Consider the following 20,318-nt stretch of genomic DNA (forward strand, 5'->3'; position numbering starts at 1 on the left):
TGGGGGGCAGGGAGGGAAACCTAATAAAATAAGCCTATCTCAAAAAATTTTTAAAAAGACAGCATTCAAAAAGGAAACTTCTAAAATGGGGTGGGGGTGGGGGCTGGGATGGGAGGGAACAATAACACTCTATACTTACCAAACCTTACAGATTATTTTAAAACTACAATAATGAAGATGGAAAAGATATTTTAAAGGAACAGAACACAGATTCCAAAAGTAGGCCTAAAGTCACTTCGGAATTTACAAATGGGGAAGGAATGGACTCTTTTTAAAATGATACTGGAACATTTAAATAATTCTTGGGGAAAACAGAAATGGATGTCTTCACCAGGGGGGAAAAAAAAAATTCAATAGATAAAACATTCAAACTTCAAAAAAAAATCAGTAACGATTCCAGGAGAAAGCAGGAATCAATTATCTATAACCTTGCAGTAAGGAAGGCCTTTCTAATCAAAAAAACAAAACCCAAAAGCCATGAAGTTTGATAAAAGTATACTACCAAGAAGCTAAAATTATAAAAGCATCACATACAAAGGAGAAAAGGGTGGTGAAACAGCATACAACAGGGTTAAATCCCCAATCCAAATATTCTTAGGTGACTAAGTAAGAACAAGCTGATAGAAAAGGTATCGATGGACATGAACTAGATGAACAAGTAATTCACAGGGAAAACTGTAATTTTAATAATACATAAATCTCCTTTAAAGTGTTAAACATTTGCTACAATTTGTTCTGAACTTTGCTTTTCTCTTCAGTTTGTCTTGTAGATCCTACCTTACTATAAAGGTCTACTCATTGTTTTTTAGATGGGTGCTTAAATGGCCTGTGGAAAGAAAAACGTACAAAGGATATCTGCTTACCCAATGAATATATTTTTGAAATTACAGAATATAGCTGAAAAACAAAAAGTTTCTCAACTTGACAGGAGCCGTTGTGGAAAAAAAAAATCCTATAGGCTAAACAGAAAGAAATATTGTATGAATATATTTCAGGAGTTAAAAGATTAATATTACAAATATAGCAAAAAATCTAAACAGATGTATTATGGACCCCTGACTGTGGAAAAGTCACCTACTGACGCTGTATGAGGACAGACAAAATATCATTTATAAACCACTCATTTTATAAGAGCACTCATTTTAAAGAAAGGAAAGTTGAAACAATACACATCTTATATAGCCCCAAAGTTTCACTCCCTAGGTTAAAAATACAAATTTAAAACCTCATCTGTCTTGAGCTCTTTTCACTAAAATCACTATGAACCAAACGATGAAATCCTTTTGCCAGTTCATATAGTTTTAAACTCTACAAGATTGAGTCTGGTAGTAATGTTAATCACGGGAAATAAGGCACCTATCATAAAAAGATATTTAAGGCAAGGTTCCCAAAGTATCAAAAACTAACTCACAACTGGTAAGGCAATTATCGTGTCCAAACCCTAGATTCGAGCTGAAAGAAAATTTTAATGTTTAAAATACCGATCAATAGATCAGGTACCTTGATTGAGTTGTGGCTTAGAAATCTGTAGAGATGTCCCTTCAGGAACTTTCCTAATAAACTCATTAAAAATATACCGTCCTAGTCTAGAAAAATCCCTTTGACTGGAAAATAACTACGATTACAAATTCATCTATTACTTTAGATTTAAGACCCACTAATGCCTTCCTACCCCTGCAATTCATTACAACACTAAATTTACATTCCTTATAAAGGAGTAAACGGAAACCTTATAAAGGAGTAATCGTTAAAACTTCAGTATTTGGCAGACTACCAAATGTAATCAGAAACAGCACAGCCTGAATCCGAAGTTTTAAAATGGAAGTCCAGAACCAAAAAATCCAAGATTTACACCCTAAAAATGTAACTCTCGTATTTCAAAATTCTTCTTAGAAGAGTTTTCTGATTGCAAAACAAACTCCTTTTTTTCTTTTTTAATGACAACAAAAGAACAGCCAGCCAAAAAAAACAAACGAAAAAAAAAACATACAGTACAATCCTCCTAAATAGAGATTAGGAACTATCCTTGGCTTAACCCAACTTTTTAATGACTCCAATCTCAAGATTTCAGCCTATTAAAATTTTCATGGAAAATTCCTGTCAGGAAGGAATTACACTTCTAGTTCACATTTATTCTCTTAAGTAAGCAAAAGAAAGTTTCAGACTCACATTACTGCTTCCCTCAAACTTGATCAAGTATTCTTACATAGTTTGTCACTCCAGCTTTAAGACTACTGTTTTTCTTTTTAATTCTCTTCTCAGGAATCGCTGGCATGAAATTTAAACATTTTATTTTTCTCTCTAGATTTGGCACAACAGTCAGAAATAACTTTACATTTTTTATGCCTTCTCAAATGTGTTAAAAAAAGAAAAAAGTGCAGTTCATGGCTTAATTCCTGATGCAAACTTGTGATAAAGTACTTAGGGTATTTCTAAAGATAAACTGATTAAAATAAATCCTTCTTTATTAGAGACACTGAACTGTTCGTTAGATGGTGAAGGGTCTTTCCTCTGACTAGGTTAACTCTCCACTTGCCCCAACTACATCAGTTAAATATTACTGCTGTGGATAAATTTGATTACAAAATATATAGCCCATGAGAAAAAGTTACTAATGTAATTCAAGCAAAATTCAGCACCTCGGGGTTTTTTTTTTTTTTTTCCCCAAGAACTGCCACAATTGATTTTATTATCACTTGTTATCCCTTGATCAATTATCAGTTTATTTATTGATTCATACTCTGGCCCCAGTCTACCTTTCCAGCCCATCAATTTGACTGATTTAACATCTCTGAAATCAGGATGCTTCTTACAATGGATGGCATCTTGGAATAGCTGATAGACACCTGTCAAATGACACATGTCAGTCAGGATATAAATATCACTCTTTAGTACTCAAACTTGGTTTGCCTGCGATTTTCTGTGGCACCTGATGGTAACCCCTTAGCATTTCAGTCAGCAAACCAACAAAGAACCACTGTAGGAGTGATCATGGTTTCTTATCAGAATGTCTGTTGACACCTTCTGATAAAATCTAGAAAGCACCAGGATCAAAGCTCACAAAATGAGTAAAAATTATTGGAAGAAAATCCTGGAGACAACAGAGAAGAGCACTTTTTTTTTTTTGAGATGGAGTCTCGCTCTGTCACCCAGGCTGGAGTGCAGTGGCCTGATCTCGGTTCACTGCAACCTCCACCTCCCAGTTCAAGCGATTCTTCTGCCTCAGCCTCCCGAGTAGGTGGGACTAGAGGCACGTGCCACCATGCCCAGCTAATTTTTATATTTTTAGTAGAGACAGGGTTTCACCACATTAGCCAGGCTGGTCTCGAACTCCTGACCTCGTGATCCACCCACCTCAGCCCCCAAAGTGCTGGGATTACAGGTGTGAGCCACCATGCCCAGCGAGGAGAGCACTTTTAAAGTTCGCTGACATCAATACTCTCCATGGCACTGAGGAAGATATTTTGAGAAGAAACGCAGATACCTGAATACAAATATGTTTTAATGAATTTCTTTTGCTTTAACTTCCCATTTTATGTATGGGACTGTTTGAAGGATATCTTTCAATAACTACGTAAGAATATTAAAAAATAAAGATAACCATTGTTCAGAAGAATTGGCACATTTCTTTTTTCATGGTACAGTGCCTCTGACAACTGATGCTGTTTTATGTATAATGAAATTGCATTGAGGCCAGGCAGGTGGCTCATGCCTGTAATCCCAGCACTTTGGGAGGCCGAGGCAGGTAGATCACCTGAGGTCAGGAGTTTGAGACCAACCTCGCCAACATGGTGAAAGCCCATCTCTACTAAAAGTACAAAAATTAGTTGATCTTCCATTGATTTCCCACACATATGGAAAAACAATCTATTCTGTTGATTCGAAACCCAACTTCCAACTATTCAGACATCTCCACCCATAGTTTACTGACCCCTAAAATCAACACGTCCAGTCCTGTTCTGCACCCTACACTGCATGATCCATTTAACAAGATTTAAAAAATGAAAGAGAAAACTGAACATAGCAAACAATCTTTTTTAACCAGGATTCTACGAGAATACAGCCCAATGCAGTAAGGCATCCACTGTGTGTAATGAATTAACTTCTCTCACATACATCTAGAATGGTACTACTACCTATGTGCCATCATCGGTAGAACTGAGAAACTGTGTTTCTGTGCTTTATAGTTCAGATAAGAAACTCAGGCTGAAGGTTGGGCATGACAGCTCACACCTGTAATCCCAGCACTTTGGGAGGTCGAGGGAGGCAGATCACCTGAGGTCAGGAGTTCGAGGCCAACATGGCAAAACCCTATCTCTACTAAAAATACAAAAATTAGCTGAGCATGGTGGTACACACCTGTAGTCCCAGCTACCTGGGAGCCTGAGGCAGGAGAATTGCTTGAACCCGAGAGGCAGAGGTTTCAGTGAGCCAAGACCCCGCCACTGTACTCCAGCCTGGGGGACAGACCAAGACTCTGTCTGGAAAAAAAGAAACTCAAGCTGCAAAAGTCTGACTTCTTGTCTCCCAGATCTGGGTGATCATCATTATCTAGGCAACTTTAAAGTTCTCAAGGATGCCCAAGGGTCTGTAATCCCAACCCACTCAGGAGACTGAGGCAGGAAGATCACTTGAGCCTAGTAGTTCGAGGCCAGCATGGGCAACATAGTGAGACAGATCGACAGACCGGGTATCCTAAAACAACAACAATTTCTCTATTTGCAAAACAAAAGAGGTGAAGATTCTTAAAATGGGGTACTCCCTGACACTCGAAGATGTGCTAGGAGTACTTAAAGCTACTCCCTCCCCACAACTACCATGGTAAATCTTCCTGGAGCTTTTATGACAAGTAATTTAAAGGATTCTTAATCAAGTTCTGGACTGTCTACACAGTTAACAGATTATATAAAGGGCTCCTTATCAGGGCAAGGTAAAAAAAAAAAAAAAAAAAAGGCCTCACTAAATGAAGGCACTACAATACAGTGGTTTCCCTGTAAGGTCTCAGATCCCACTACTTACAGTGTCCTAGGTATAAAAAGAGAGGATCCAAGATAGTAATGTAAGGAAAATAAGATCCCTAACTGGCCTGATTTGCCAAAAATCAAATCCCAATGTTCCCTTCTCGAGATCTCTGTATGGTATTCCCAGAACACTCCAGACTCTTTGGAGTAATTCTTAGGAGGGTCTATCAATCTGGAATGGGATCCAGCACTCCAGGATACTGAGCAGCATCCTCTCATCCCAATCCTAGAAGTGAGGGAGATTCGGCTAAGGAGAGCAAGTACCTAACTCCCACACAAGCAAGAAAAACAATTTTCAGAGATGATTAATACATGGCACTAGCATAACTGCCTATTCATATAAACATGCAAAAATATTAATGTACTATTTAAATGTAAAAATAAAACTCCAAAATAACCTAAGAAATTATACGTATAATCTGGGTACAGACTGTCTTGACCAGGACTGGAAACCCAGTCCTTAATGAAAAAAAAAAATTATGTTAAAAACTACAATTTCACTATGACCAGCAATACAAGAAAAGAAGTCAAAAGGATGGGGAGGCAGGAACAGTGTGGCTCACGCCTGTAATCCCAGAACTTTGGGAGGCCAAGGCAGGAAGATCACTTGAGTCCAGGAGTTGGAGGCCAGCCTGGGCAACATAACAAGACCCCATCTCTACAGAAAACTTTTTTAAAAAATTAGCTGGGCATAGTGGCACATGTCTGTAGTCTCAGATACTCCGGAGGCTGAGGTAGAAGGCTTGCTTGAACCTGGGACGTCAAGACTGCAACGAGCCATGATCCCATCACTGCATTACAACCTGGGTGACACAGTATTATTTATTTTGAGATCCTATCTCAAAATTAATAATCTAAATAAATAGGTGAGAGAGGGGATACTCTTACATTAGATCAGTCTTAATATCCGTAATACAAAAAGATTTCCAAAACTGACAAAAGACATCCCAATGGAAAAATGGGGAAGACAGACAATTCTTAGAAAAACAAAATCAAACAGCAAACAAAGGCAAGTCTTAAAAGAACAAGTTCAAATGGCAAACAAACATTAAAATTCACAACTGGGATCCAGTTCCAATGAGATATCCCTTTGCATCCAACAGACTGGCAAAAATTAAAGATCATTAAACCAATTTCTGGCAGAGATCAAAGAAAAGAGTTGCCATTTATTATTGATGGAGAAAACAGGAAGCATCAGAAGCCTTTTTGGAAAGTAACCTCTTAACATTTATTAGTTTTTTGTTTTTTTTAAAGGTTCCCTTTCACCAAGCTATCCCATTCTTTGATATCTATCCAATGGAAATAGTTATGTGGAGTGACAAAAAACTGAAAACAAAGTATGTGTCTATTAACTGGGGAATGGCTGAATTTAAGATATTCTTATGATTATATAACCTTAAAAAATAAATCATACTCCGCATGAAAATAGTTGAGATGTGGATGATCCTAGTTTTATACAGTAATACTGGAAAAACCCTACATTTTAATACAGTAATACTGAAAAACCCTACATTTGTAATTGAATGCGTACCTATACACAATTCTATGAGCATGGTGAAATATATGGAACCATGTATACTTGCTACAAATAAGAGTTACCTAATATGGAGGCAGAGGTGAAAGACCCAGGTGGTGAAGAGCAACCAAGGGAAAAAATAAAATAAAAACACAATAGACTAAATTTTTATATCATACTTATGTGTGTATAAAATTATACACATGTATATGCAAACGTATACTTTTAAGAGTTAGAATATACCTTATTGTCAGCCAACACATTTTCAATACAGCACATATGTGTATCACCACTCCCCACTTCTTTCTAATTTTTCCTTCTCTAGGGATTTCAAATCTACATTTTGTGTAATAAACTTGTAAGATGCTCACAACACCTAAAAGATCTAAGTTGTAATTTGATTCCAACAAGTACCAGTCAAGGCTGCTACTATAATCAAAAAAGTCTTAACTTCAAATAATATATTTTTTAAAAAGATCTATGCAACTGAATCTACAAAATAAAATTATTTTAAATCACTAGATACTTGTTCCTCAAATTTAAAAAGTCTGCAAATTTACCAATTACGTTATACATTAATTATTGCATCACTATGGAGCAAGTTTGTTTTTGTTTTTGTTTTTTCTCTTTTTGAGATGGAGTTTCACTCTGTTGCCCAGGCTGGAGTGCAGTGGCGCGATCTCAGCTTGCTGCAACCTCCACACACAACCCCACCCTGGGTTCAAGGGATTCTCCTGCCTCAGCCTCCAGAGTAGCTGAGATTACAGGCACCAGCCACCATGCCCCACTAATTTTTGTGTTTTTAGTGGAGATGGTTTCACCATGTTGGCCAGGCTGGTCTCGAACTCCTGACCTCAAGTGATCCACCCGCCTCAGCCTCCCAAAGTGCTAGGATTACAGGCAAGAGCCACCACACCCAGCCAATTATGAAGTAAGCTCTAATAAGAAAAAAAAAAGTTATTCAAGGCAAGCATTCAGCATTCATTAGTACTGAGCACGTAACTGTTCTGAATTTGGGGGAAAAAAAAAAAGGACAACTGAGGATGTGAAGATTTCTTTAAGAATACATAAGTGTCTACTACTACTGCTTACCTACCAGTAATGTTCTCGGCTTGTTAGGTTCACCCATTTGTATGTAATATCTAACAGTTGTCTTTGAAATGGAATGAGTTAATGGTTCCAAATGGCCACCCAAAACTATTCTGGGCCGGGTATGGTGGCTCACACCTGTAATCCTAGCACTTTGGGAGGCTGAGGCAGGCAGATCACCTGAGATCAGGAGCTCAAAGTCAGCCTAATCAACATGGCAAATCCCCGTCTCTACTAAAAACACAAAATTAGCCAGGCTTGGTGGTACATGGCTGTAATCTCAGCTACGATAATTACTGAGGCACGAGAATCGCTTAAACCTAAGAGGCAGAGCGCCACTGCACTCCAACCTGAGCGACAGAGCTAGACTCAAAAAAAAAAAAATCCTGACTTTTTTGTTGCAGAGTTTAAGTTCTATACTGTTCCCTCTATGTATACATAAAGTTTTGTGACAGTATCTGAACTTGACCAAGATCAAAACATAACTTCTTTAAAAAAATCATTTAAGTTCAGTTTGAACCAAAATGAGAAATGATGAAGTTAGCAGTTACTAAGATTACACATCTTTCAACAAATATATATCGAGGGCTTACTAAGTACATGTATCAACAAAATTTAAGATTTGAAAATAACCTGAAAAACTGTAAAAAAAAAAAAAAAAAAAAAAGGTTATATGAAAAGGGAACCAAAAACAGTCATCTGATTAATTATGTAGATTAAGAAAGGAATTCAGGAGCCTCTGAGGCTCCTGATCCTGAAGAAATCTCCAACAATAATAAACTTAATCAGCTGTTTTACTAATGGAGACCTCTGTTCATCCTCCCAAAATAGAGAGCGAGAAAAACAGTGAAGATAGAGAATAGCAGGCAAGTTAAATGCACTGATAGCATAAACTATCTTGATTAAAGGAAGGAGGTAGTGGTTCATGCCTGTAATCCCAGCACTTTGGAAGGCTGAGGCAGGAGGATCACAAGGTCAGGAGTTTGGGACCAGCCTGGCCAATATGGTGAAACCCCATCTCTACTAAAAATTCAAAAATCAGCCGGGTGTGGTGGCGGGCACCTTTAGTCCCAGCTATTCAAAGAGGCTGAGGCGGAAGAATTGCTTGAACCTGGGAGGCAGAGGCTGCAGAGAGCTGAGATCGCGCCACTGCACTCCAGTCTGGGCAACAGAGCAAAACTCCATCTCAAAATAAAACAAAATGCATGAAAAGAAATAGGTAATATTAATTTCAATATTATTTAACCTAATATACCTAAAATATTACCCAACATGTAATCAATATAAAAAATTATTGGCCCGGCACAGTGGCTCACGCCTGTAATCCCAGCACTTTGGGAGGCTGAGGCCGGTGGATCATTTGAGGTCAGGAGTTCGAAACCAGCCTGGCCAACACGGTGAAAGCCCATCTCTACTAAAAATACAAAAATTGCCTGGGCGTGGTGACACACAGCTGTAATCGCAGCTACTCAGGAGGCTGAGGCATGAGAATCACTTGAACCTGGGAGGCGGAAGTTGCAATGACCTGAGATAGTGCCACTACACTCCAGCCTGGGCAACAGAGCGAGACTCTGGCTCAAAAAAACAACTCCTGAGGTGTTTCACATTCTTAATACTAAGGCTTTGAAACCCAATTTGTACTTTACATTTAAAGCATATCTCAATTCAGACTAGTACATTTCAGCTCCGTGGCCGGTGGCTACCATATTAGAAAGAGCAGATTTGTCTGAAGCAAAGGCATAGCTCAAATCATTTCTCTGGGAACCTCCCAATTTATTCCTCACAATTCTCCTCAATTAGTAACAATTCAAAATTAGTAATAATGTGGTGAAATATATTTGTACTTTAAAAAATATTGTATCATAACGGTTAAAGAAATTGGTTCTATGGAGTCAAACTTCATAGTCTGAATCTTGAATCAGCATCTAATTTTACAGACCTGGATTCACTTAGCCTCAGTATTCTCAAATGTTGGCGTTATCTACTTCACTGTGGTTGACAAGATTAAATGGGAAATTCGGGTAAGGTACCTAGGAAGTCTGGTAAGTAGTCCTGGTACTCAATGAAAATTAGTTACAGTTGCTAAAGGTAGACAGAACTGCCATTAACAGAAACTAGCAAAGATTTCACAACTTATAAATAGGTTAAAGTAAATACAACTGCTTCACACTGCGTATGAGAAAACCAAGGTGTCTACCTGGATGATCCTGCCAGTTAAAAGCTATTACAAGAATTAGGGGTCAATCATGGAGTGAATGCATATTGCTCTTCCCACTACAAAAAAGTTAATTTGACAACCTTAACACTGTGATAGAGAACTTAAGAGTTATAATCCAGCAAAGTGTCTGCCCTTTTCCTCCTAATGAAAATGTAAGCTCACTATCCTAAAACTTACTTTGAAAATTCCCTAATGCTGGCCAGACTTGGTGGTTCATGCCTGTAATCCCAGCACTCTGGGAGGCCCAGACGGGAGTACTGCTTGAGACCAGGAGTTTGAGACCAGCCTGATCAAAACAGCGAGACCCCATCTCTACTAAAAAATAAAAATTAAAAATAAAACCAACCTCATAGAGTCCTTGGGAGAAGAAAACCAGGAAATACATATAGAAGCTTAATACATAATCTAGTAAAGAACAGGCTCTCAAACTATTATCTTACAGAAGGCACACAAATACCTGACATAGAAAATACACAGGTACATAAAAGTAAAAATATGGAAAATTTCTGGAAGTATTTAAAGCCAGGACCTTGACAATATATCTCGAGATAGATAAGATGTGCTTTTCTGCTTTCATATTTTTCGTAATTATATGTTGCTCTTTCAATACAAAATACAAAACTTTACAAGAAAAATATGCATTTAAATTGACTTTTTTTTGTTTTTTTTTTTTTTGGAGACAGAGTCTCACTCTTGTCACCCAGGCTGGAGTACAATGGCGTGGCAACCTCTGCCTCCCAGGTTGAAGCGATTCTCCCGCCTCAGTCTCCCAAGTAGCTAGGACTACAGGTGTGTGCCACCACACACGGCTAATTTTTGTATTTTTTAGCGGAAACGGGGTTCCTCTATGTTAGTTAGGCTGGTCTCCAACTCCTGACCTCATGATCCGCCCGCCTCGGTCCCACAAAGTGCTGGGATTACAGGCGTGAGTCACTGGCCTAAGTAGACTTTTTAGTAACTGTGACCACCATCAGCAAGATAGAGTAGAAAATCCTAGCCTTCCTTCCTCTGCACGTTTTGCAACTATCTGTGAATGAAAATAAAAGTTGTGATCATTTATTTTGATTTTCAGTTAAATCTTCATTCCTTAGCATTTTAATGAAAATTATCTTCTTAAATATGCAAAACAACCATTTTGAAGTATCTGGAACTATGTATTTTTAAATTAACAGGGTGCCCAAATATTAAGACAATTATAGTTTTTTCAATTACAAATCTCCACAATGAAACCAACTAACAAGATTCTGTACTAACCTTGAAAAGTCAGTATACTCTCTGAACACAACTTCTTTACTATAATTCTATTGGTCACCACTATTATTAATATACCTACTGTATAATTTAGATTACACTCGAATTTCACTTAATATTAAATCAAGCTCAATAGGGAATTACAGAAATATTATAGTACTTTGAAATTTGTTTTGTAGTCAGTTACATAGTTAAAGCAGACAGAGCTCTAAAAGTAATTTACTCTGGCCAGGCGCGGTGGCTCACGCCTGTATTCCCAGCACCTTGGGAGGCCGAGGTGGACAGATCACGAGGTCAGGAGATCGAGACCATCCTGGCCAACATGGTGAAACCCCGTCTCTACTAAAAATACAAAAAATTAGCTGGGTGTGGTGGCGCATGCCTGTAATACCAGCTACTTAGGAGGCTGAGGCAGGAGAATCACTTGAACCAGTGAGTCAGAGGTTGCAGCAAGCCTAGATTGCGCCACTGCACTCCAACCTGGTGACAGAGCAAGACTCTGTCTCAAGAAAAAAGAAAAAAAAAGAACTCTACCTTCTGTAGAAAGTGATTGAAATCTTAAGAGATTACAGGTTCCCTTGGAACACCATGGAAATTTTCCTATGAGCCAGAAACTGAGTGACTTACTTTCAACTTCTATTTAAAATTATACTCAGGGTCGAGCGCGGTGGCTCACACCTGTAACCCCAGCACTTTGGGAGGCCAAGGAGGGCAGATCACTTGAGGTCGGGAGTTTGAGGCCAGCCTGGCCAACACAGAAAAACCCCGTCTCTACTAAAATTACAAAAATTAGCCATCCGTGGTAGCGCATGCCGGTAGTCCCAGCTACTCGGGAGGCTGAGGCAGGAGAATCACTTGAACCTGGGAGGTGGAGGTTGCAGTGAGCCCAGATCGTACCACTCCACTCCCACCTGGGCAAAAGAGCAAGATTCTGTCTCAAAAAATAAAAATAAAATTATACTCAGCCCAAGGCCATACAAATTGCAATGCTATTACAAAGATTAATATATATTTATACAACAGTTAAGAAGCACTTTAATGATGCAGATGAGTCGGAGGTTTCTTTGGGGTAATGGAATGTTCTGAAGGAAGACTGTGGTGGTGGTTACACAACTCTGTAAATACACTGTCATTCAATTGTACACTTAAAAAAGGTTAGTTTTATAGAATATACATTCTACCTCAATAAAACTTTATTTTTCAAGACACCTTAAATGCCCAGTAGTATAAAACCTAAGATGCTACTCTAGGTATGAGAAGTACAAAAGCTATAATGTTATTTTATATAACAGCATAGCCCACCATCAAATGCTTAATTAACATCTTCCCATTCCCTCTCATCCCCACAGATTTATAGGGCTGCGAACATGCACAAATCAAGTTTTTAATCTCTTTAACTATAGAGCCACTGTTAAATGCAGAACAATGCATTTAGCATGCCATCATTTGTGTACATACTATTTTTTAAAGGCTACCCTAATTTTAGGTAAAATATTCAGATCTTCAGCGTTACATTGGTTCCAATTAATTTGTGAAATGAAGTTTCAGTTCTATTAGAAAACTTTAATCAAAGTCTACGGAGCACTGCCTCAAGGTATAACTGACTTTGAAACTCATCAATGGCAATTCATGCTTATAGCCAAAAGTGTGTCTTCTGCCTATATGGGGTTAAGAGAAGGGGAAAAGAGGAAAATTCAAATCACCTGTACATTGAAAAACACCACAAAAAAACAAATACACAAAATGTTAACAGCTCTCATCTCAAGGCAACTTCTAGTTTTTGCTGAGTTCCAAAATTCCCTCAGTGACCATGCATTATCTTCTAAATTGGAAAAAAACTAATTAAAATTAAATTGCTTCTATGCTAAATGGAAGCCGGACTCAAAACACTACACAATATATTGTATAATTCTACATACGTAGTGTTCTGAATAAGAAAAACTATGGGGACAGAAAACACTCTAGAAGCTGGGGTTGAGGAATGGTTGACTGAAAAGGGCATGATGGAAATTTGGGGGCTATGAATCTTGATAAATGCTGACACCACCACAGTTAAGGTGACAGTTAATCTTGATAACTGTCAGCATTTATCAAGATTCACAACCGTACACCAAAAAAGGTTCATTTTACTGTATGCAAATTAACCTCAACTTTTACATTCTAATGATTAAAAAGCAATAAATTTCTGTGCAATAAACCAATGTTTTTCAAGTCAGCAGTTTAATAGGATAAAAAAAATACTGGGGATCACCGAACTACTTCAAGCCCCTCATGTTAGAGAGATTTGTTCAGGGGTCCATTGTTAGATTATGGTAAGGTGAAGTACAGACCTAGAATTCTCATCTGTTTACTTCAAATCCAGGACTCTTTTCCACTTCTCCATTCTCTTTCTTCCAGAGTTCTGAAGACCAGAGTTTCCACAAAGTGCATGTGCAAGTGGATTATGGCTGGACATAAAATTCCAAATGTTCAAGCGTACATGGTTTCAGTGCACACACATGTGGCTAGTGTCCTTTCCAACCTTTGCCAAAGTACCAACTCACTTTGTGAGGCAAAATGAGTAATGGAGTCAAAGTCTAAGTAGAAACAAGCAGTAGACTGTAGAGTATGTATAGAGATCAATAATAAATACTTCAGAGTTCCAAAATGGGGACATTTGATTCATTGTGAATTGACTGGAAAAAAAAAATACCGTGAGAAACCAAAGACTGCAAACAATCTTTACTAAAACAAATTATCTTCACCTCATTAAAAAAAGGAAAAAAGTCTTGTATAGCACGCTATTGACAAATATACTTTGCTAAAGATAGTTGTCTACCACATGCATGATGCAAAACCATGAATTAAAGCAAAATAATCACTTTATTTTTTCCAATGTGCAAGAAAACATGCATACCTCCCTTACACCAGAACTATATAGCCAAATAGTGAGAATCTAAAACTTTTAGGGAAAGGGGTGGGGGGTGATGCAAAACGACTTATCTAAACTTGACAGGAAAAACATGGATACGTCTTGTCTTTGCGCCGTCTTACCCAGAGAACTGTATCTTCAGTCGTCCAGGGAAAGCAACCACCAGGTTTCAATAACAACAAAAGTCAATTAAATATGTACTCAAATTTCACCTAGGTCATTGGTCTGACATCAAGTCTTAAACCAAGAACGTTAATGTAACTACTCACGCATTAACATAACGTCTCATTTCCAACAGACACTGTTCCTACTTTAAGTTTACCACCTAAGGAGATTTAAACTTGCAAAAAGCTTAGGGGGATGCTTTATACGCTGTGATTCCCCATTATGCTAGTACCACGTGACAGTTAAACCAAATCCACAGCGCTAATCAGTAAACTAAGAAAGGAAAAACAAAACCCTGAAAATAGAAAATCATGGCCAAATAAAATAAAAACCCAAGGGATAAAAGGTACCCTGAAATGAAAACCTGTGAGAATTCATTTTGCATACGCACAATACTCATGTATTAGAAGAAGGCCCTTCATAAAAATAGCCAAGACTCTCAAACATTTGAGATGCTGGCTTAGTGAGATTGACTGACAGACAACAGCTGGGGAGGTTCTGTATTGATCTTGTAACAGCCTGGCATATTTCGGGAAAATAAGGAGAAAAGAATGCTATAGCAGCAAAAAATAAACTACTAGGATTTCATTTTCACATATGTGAACGCTGAACGCCCCACCAAATTCCTCTACTCTATTCCTCTTACGTTTTCAGCCCCGATTCCATAGTAATGCATGCCCTTCCTCCCCAAGCAAACAAACAAAAAAACCTCGTGGGGGAAAAACAAAACAAAACAATACCTCCCTCCAAAAACAGGAGCAGTGATATAAAGAAATTAGTCACCTCTCCACCTATCTCTCTGATCCATTTCGCATTTTAAATCTTACTTTAAAGCACACAACTCTCCTTTTCTTCCGTAATAGAGGGGCTAAGGCGCCGCCCAATTTCCCAGGCCGCAAAAATATTCCAACCCGCCACAATTCAAGGTTTTCTGCTTTTCTGTCTTCGATCCTAACCCTCAATCCGGTACCCTCATTCTCCTCAGGCACTAAAGATTTGTTGGCCCAAAACTCAAACACAAGGGTGAATTCCAAAGATTCCGCGATACACCCGCCCCAGGGGGTGGGGAGGGGTCGGAGGAGCGGGTTGAGGAGCTCCCGCCCGGCCCAGTTCGAGGGGCGGGGGAGCGGGTGTGACCACACAATCCCACCGCCTCCTTTCACGACTCCCCCACCTCCCAGAGCTCCGGCCTGCTCCGAGGGAGCTCCCGCCGCCCAGCAGCCACTCAGCTGCTTCTCACCGGCCCGCCAAGAACCGTACTAGCAACCAAGAAGGTTCATAACTAGGAAAATGCAAGAAGCGTCCGACGTGTTGTTTCAAAACATAACGGAGCCCCGGCCCCCCAGACCGTTAAACCGCGGGTGGAGGGGGGAGAAGCAAGGAATCCAGCGGCCTCGAGCTTTGGCCTGGCCTCCTTTCCAACCCAAACCTCACTTTCTGGGACCACCAACCCTCCCTCAAATGCACTCCAGCCCCCAGAATACTAGACAAAGTGGCAAAACCGTCAGTACCTTGTAGAAAGCCCCGTTGGAGCCGCGAACCTCCACCGTCAGCTCCGCCATGTTGGAACCGCAAAGGCCGCTGGGAAGAGATTCTAGAAACTTTCCAACCAGAGGGGAGGAGGGGGGAGGGGCGAGAAGGAGGCGGGGAAAGGGGAGGGGAAAACAGGGCGGGGATTTGGATCCCCCGCCCCTCACCCCTGGGGTCTCAACGTGCCGCCCCGACTCTCCAGGTGGGATCGCTGCGCACCCTGCATCACAGGCCTTGAGCTCCGCCCGCCGCCGTCTACGTCGGATTTGCTTCCCGACACAATCGCCCGACCTTTGTTGACCCGCCCCTTGGTCCCCGCCCCACAGTGCCCGCTGTTCGCACCGCGGCGGCCGAGTAGTACCTCCAGCTGCCACTGCCCAGGCACAGCCTGTCCGGCACATCGGCATTCCCCAGCCCTCCGGCATCCTGACCTTAAACTTCTGGAAGTGCTGGCTGCCCTGGAATGGCTTTATCATACACTTTTTGGGCTCCAGTTGCCCTGGGGAAGAGGGACACCTACAAAATAGACATACTATTGTGCCCCAAGTTATTTAGCCCCGCTCTTTCTTTAAAAAAAGTTGGGCCTTCTCTTGACTCAAATTCCACAGTTCCACATCCACTCAAACAATTTGGTCTAGCCCTCTCCCCACCTGTTACCACTTTAGCTATTTAAAAGTCAAACTGAGTATTTTCAGTGCAAGTCAACTGTGTTCCCACCCTAGAATAGAGTTTAGGTGAATTCGCCTTATTAAAAGTAGTCAGACAAACAATAGAGCAGGAGACCACGTTTTCCTCTGCTAAATGTATGCAAAGTTCCACAAATAGGGTCAAAGCAGAACCATCTCCAGTTTTGTAAGCATAACAAATACTTCGGGTATAGATTTTAACAACTTAATACTGAAGCTTCTTCCCTAAGCAAGGGCTTTGGAAATAATACTATAAGTGCTCCTCGTTATACTTACATTATTACCATTTTCGCAAAAAAAGTTAGGAAAGGATACTTTGCTAACATTCTGTACTTCCCAGGAAATGCCCACTGACCCAGTTTTTCAGATTCTTAAAAAAAAAAAAAAAAAAAAATGTACATAACATTTTATGAGCACGTCTGCATCTCTGAAGATTCTGGGGGAAAATGAGGGCTGTGAAAGTGCTCACTGTTGTCATGTACAGGATATTCTCTTTATTTATTTATTTATTTAGAGACAGGGTCTCGCTCTGTTACCAAGATGCAATGCAGTGGCGTGATAAACGTTGCAGCCTGGACTTCCCAGGCTCAGGTGATTCTCCCACGTCGGCCTCCCAAGTGGCTGGGAGTACAATATTTATTGATTTGATTTGATTTGATTTATTATGTTTTTTTTAGACAGAGTCTCGCTCTATCGCCCAGGCTGGGGTGCAGTGGTGTGATTTCGGCTCATTGCAACCTCTGCCTCCTGGGTTCAAGTGATTCTCCTGCCTCAACCTCCTAAATAGTTGGGATTACAGGCACACACCACCACGCCCAGCTAATTTTTGTGTGTTTTTAGTAGAAACGGGATTTCACCATGCTGGCCAGGCTGGTCTCAAACTCCTGACCTCGTGATCTACCCGCCTCTGGATTACAGGCATGAGCTGCCGTGCCCAACCTATTTATTCACTGCCAGCCTTTTTTTTTTTTTCTTTTTTTTTAAGACGAGATCTCTATCACCGAGGCCGAAGTGCAGTGACACAATCATAGCTCACGGTAACCCTGAACTCTTGGCCATCCCACACTGGGCTGGGATGTTCTTTTTAAAGTGTTGATCACAATCAGAAAAATGTAAACAAACTAAATGCCTATCAATGAGTAATAGCCACCATTTATTAAGGGCATCTTATGCTAACACTTTATATCGTATCTCATTATGATCCTTCAGAATTATAATGTCCTATTTACTTTTTTAAAACATTTTCTTTAGATATAATTCTCCCATTTATAGTGTACAATTCAGTAGTTTTTAGTATATTCACAGATTTGTGAAACCATCACCACAGTCAATTTTAGAACATTTTCATCACTGCAAAAATAACCCCACACCTGTTAGCAGTCGCTCTAGATGTAACCCCAACTCCCCAGGCCCTAGGAAATCACTAACCTGTTTTCTACCTGTATAGATTTGCCTAGTCTAGATATTTAATATAAATGAAATTGCAGAATATGTGGTGTTTTATGACTGGCTTTTTTTTTTTTTTTTTTTTTTTTTGAGACAGAGTCTTGCTCTGTTGCCCAAGCTGGAGTGCAGTGGCTTGATCTCCGCTCACTACAACCTCCACCTCCTGGACTGAAGCGATCCTCCCACCTCAGCCCCCAAGTAGGTGGGAGTACAGACATGACCTAATCTTTGTATTTTTTATAGAGACGTGGTTTTACCATGTTGCCCAGGCTAGTCTCCAACTCCGAAGCTCAAGCTATCCACTGCCTCCACATCAGCCTCCCAGAGTGCTAGGATTACAAACGTAAGCCACTGCACCTGGCCTATGTAATTGGCTTCTTTCATTTAGTATAATATAGTTTCATCCATGTTGTAGAATGTATTACGACTCATTCTTTTTTGTCAAGTATACTGATGGATACACCATATCATTTCATTTATTAATTAATCAATTGATAGACATTTGCATTGTTTCTACTTTTTAGCTGTTAGGAATAATGCTGCTATGAAAATTTCTGTATATGTTTTGGTATAGACAGATGTATGTTTTGTTTCTCTTGGGTATATAGCTAGAAATGGAATTGCTGACTCGTGATAACTCCATGTTTAAACCTTTTGAGGAACTGCCAGATTTTTCCAAAGTGGCTGCATGATTTGCATTCCCACCAGCAGTGTATGAGGGTCTGAGTTTGCTTTTCTTTATGGGTTCCCCTCTCCTCTCCTCCCCTCTCCTCTCCTCTCTCCTCCCCTCCCCTCTCCTCCCCTTCCCTTCCCTCTCCTCCTTTTCTCTTCTCTTTTCTCTTCTCTCTTCTCTCTCTCTCTGTTTTGGTTTTTAGTGTATTTTTGGTTTGTTCTCAATGTGATTTTGAGTATGGATGCAAAAGTTCCACTTGGGCATAAGCCAAAGCATCTCATACTGCCTGAACTCTAAAGAATAAATATTGTCCCTCTTCAGGCCTTGCGTAGAGAAAACATTTGAATTTGGAAACCAGACAACACTTCACTACTTCTTCTAGGTAGACTTCGTGATTTCAGTTAAGCAACTGAGCTCTATAGCAACCAGTAACATGTGTAAGATCAGACAAGCTCTAAGTGTCAGAACTATGATTTGAGCCCTCTTACTTTCCATTTCCAAAGCCACATCAGTGACTGTTTGCAGCCTCCATGTAATATTCAAAATGGGACATTACACAAACTTTAAAATTTTGATGTAGATCTATTTTCATCATCATTAAAAGATGTTCACGTTAAAGAAGAATGTCACAAAACACCATACATAATCATATTAAAATATATATGCTGTGTGTATATACGTATATAAAGTCTGAAAGTTAATATTTCCATATATTAATAAAGGATATTTAAAGAAGATGGCTTAATGATTTACATAAACTATATAATGTCTATATTTTTTGCCCCATCTGAATTTTTCGCAATGAGCATCTTACCTGATCATCAAAAAAAAGATCTTTTTGGCTGGGCACAGTGGCTCACACCTTTAATTCTAGCACTTTGGGAGGCCGAGGCAAGGGGATCACCTGAGGCCAGGAGTTTAAAGCTAGGCTGGGCAGCATAATGAGAGCTCGTCTCTACAAAAAAGACAAAACTTAGCAGGGTGTGGTGGTGTGCACCTGTAGTCCAGGCTACTCAGGAGGCTGAGGCAGGAGGATTGCTTGAGCCTGGAGGTTGAGACTACAGTGAGCTGTGTTTGCACCACTGCATTCCAGACAGGGCAACAGAGCAATACACTGTCTCAAAAAAAAAAAAAAGAGAGATATTTTCATTTTTAAAATAATATACCATGGAATATTCTACAACAACTAGCAACGAAATTATAGAAGACTATCTACTGATAAGAGAAGATGTCTATAACCGTAAAAAGTAGCTTATATGTGCAACCAATTTTGTACAGGATACATATATGTATATTGCATGAAAATGTATTACAAAGACTTTACCAAAATGCTAACAGTGGTTCTCTTAGGGTAGTGGCATTATGAATGTTTATTTCTCTCTCGCTCTCCCTCTGTGTGTGTGTGTGTGTGTGTGTGTGTGTGTGTGTGTTTAAATAGGGATTGAGGTCTCCCTGTGTTAACTAGGGTGATCTTGGACTCCTGGGCTCCAGCAATCCTCCTGCCTGGGCCTCCTAAAGTCCTGGGATTAGAGGCATGAGCTACCATGCCCTGCCTTCTTTGTGAGTTTCTATATTTTCCAAGTTTTCTGTATTGAAAAGCAGTACTATTTCTTTCTTTTTTTTCTTTTTTTTTTTTTTTGAAACAGAGTCTCACTTTGTTGCTCAGGCTGGAGTGCAGTGGCCTGATCTTGGCTCACTACAGCTTTTGCCTCCTGAGTTACATTATGTATTCCTAGCATTTTGGGAGGCCTAGGGGGGCAGATCACCTGCTGTCAGGAGTTCCAGACCAGCCTGACCAACATGGTGAAACCC

General features: G+C 39.8%; 1 protein-coding gene across 5 annotated transcripts in view; it reads right to left on the reverse strand.

Annotated features, from left to right (window-relative positions):
• Positions 1 to 15,808, reverse strand: part of FXR1 (FMR1 autosomal homolog 1) — a 64,912-nt gene extending 49,104 nt beyond the window's left edge. For 4 of the 5 annotated variants that reach the window (XM_007972001.3, XM_007971999.3, XM_007971997.3 and 1 more), the window contains exon 1: positions 15,683 to 15,807. In XM_007972001.3, coding sequence (XP_007970192.2) covers positions 15,683 to 15,733 — 51 coding nt within the window. In that variant the 5' untranslated portion in view covers positions 15,734 to 15,807. Of the gene's footprint in view, positions 1 to 15,682 lie in introns of all 5 variants that reach the window. The other variant, XM_007971996.3, reaches the window with a different exon arrangement.
• Positions 15,809 to 20,318: the final 4,510 nt, after the last annotated feature.

This window comes from Chlorocebus sabaeus, chromosome 15 (genome assembly GCF_047675955.1).
Source record: "Chlorocebus sabaeus isolate Y175 chromosome 15, mChlSab1.0.hap1, whole genome shotgun sequence".
Lineage (NCBI taxonomy): Eukaryota > Metazoa > Chordata > Mammalia > Primates > Cercopithecidae > Chlorocebus > Chlorocebus sabaeus.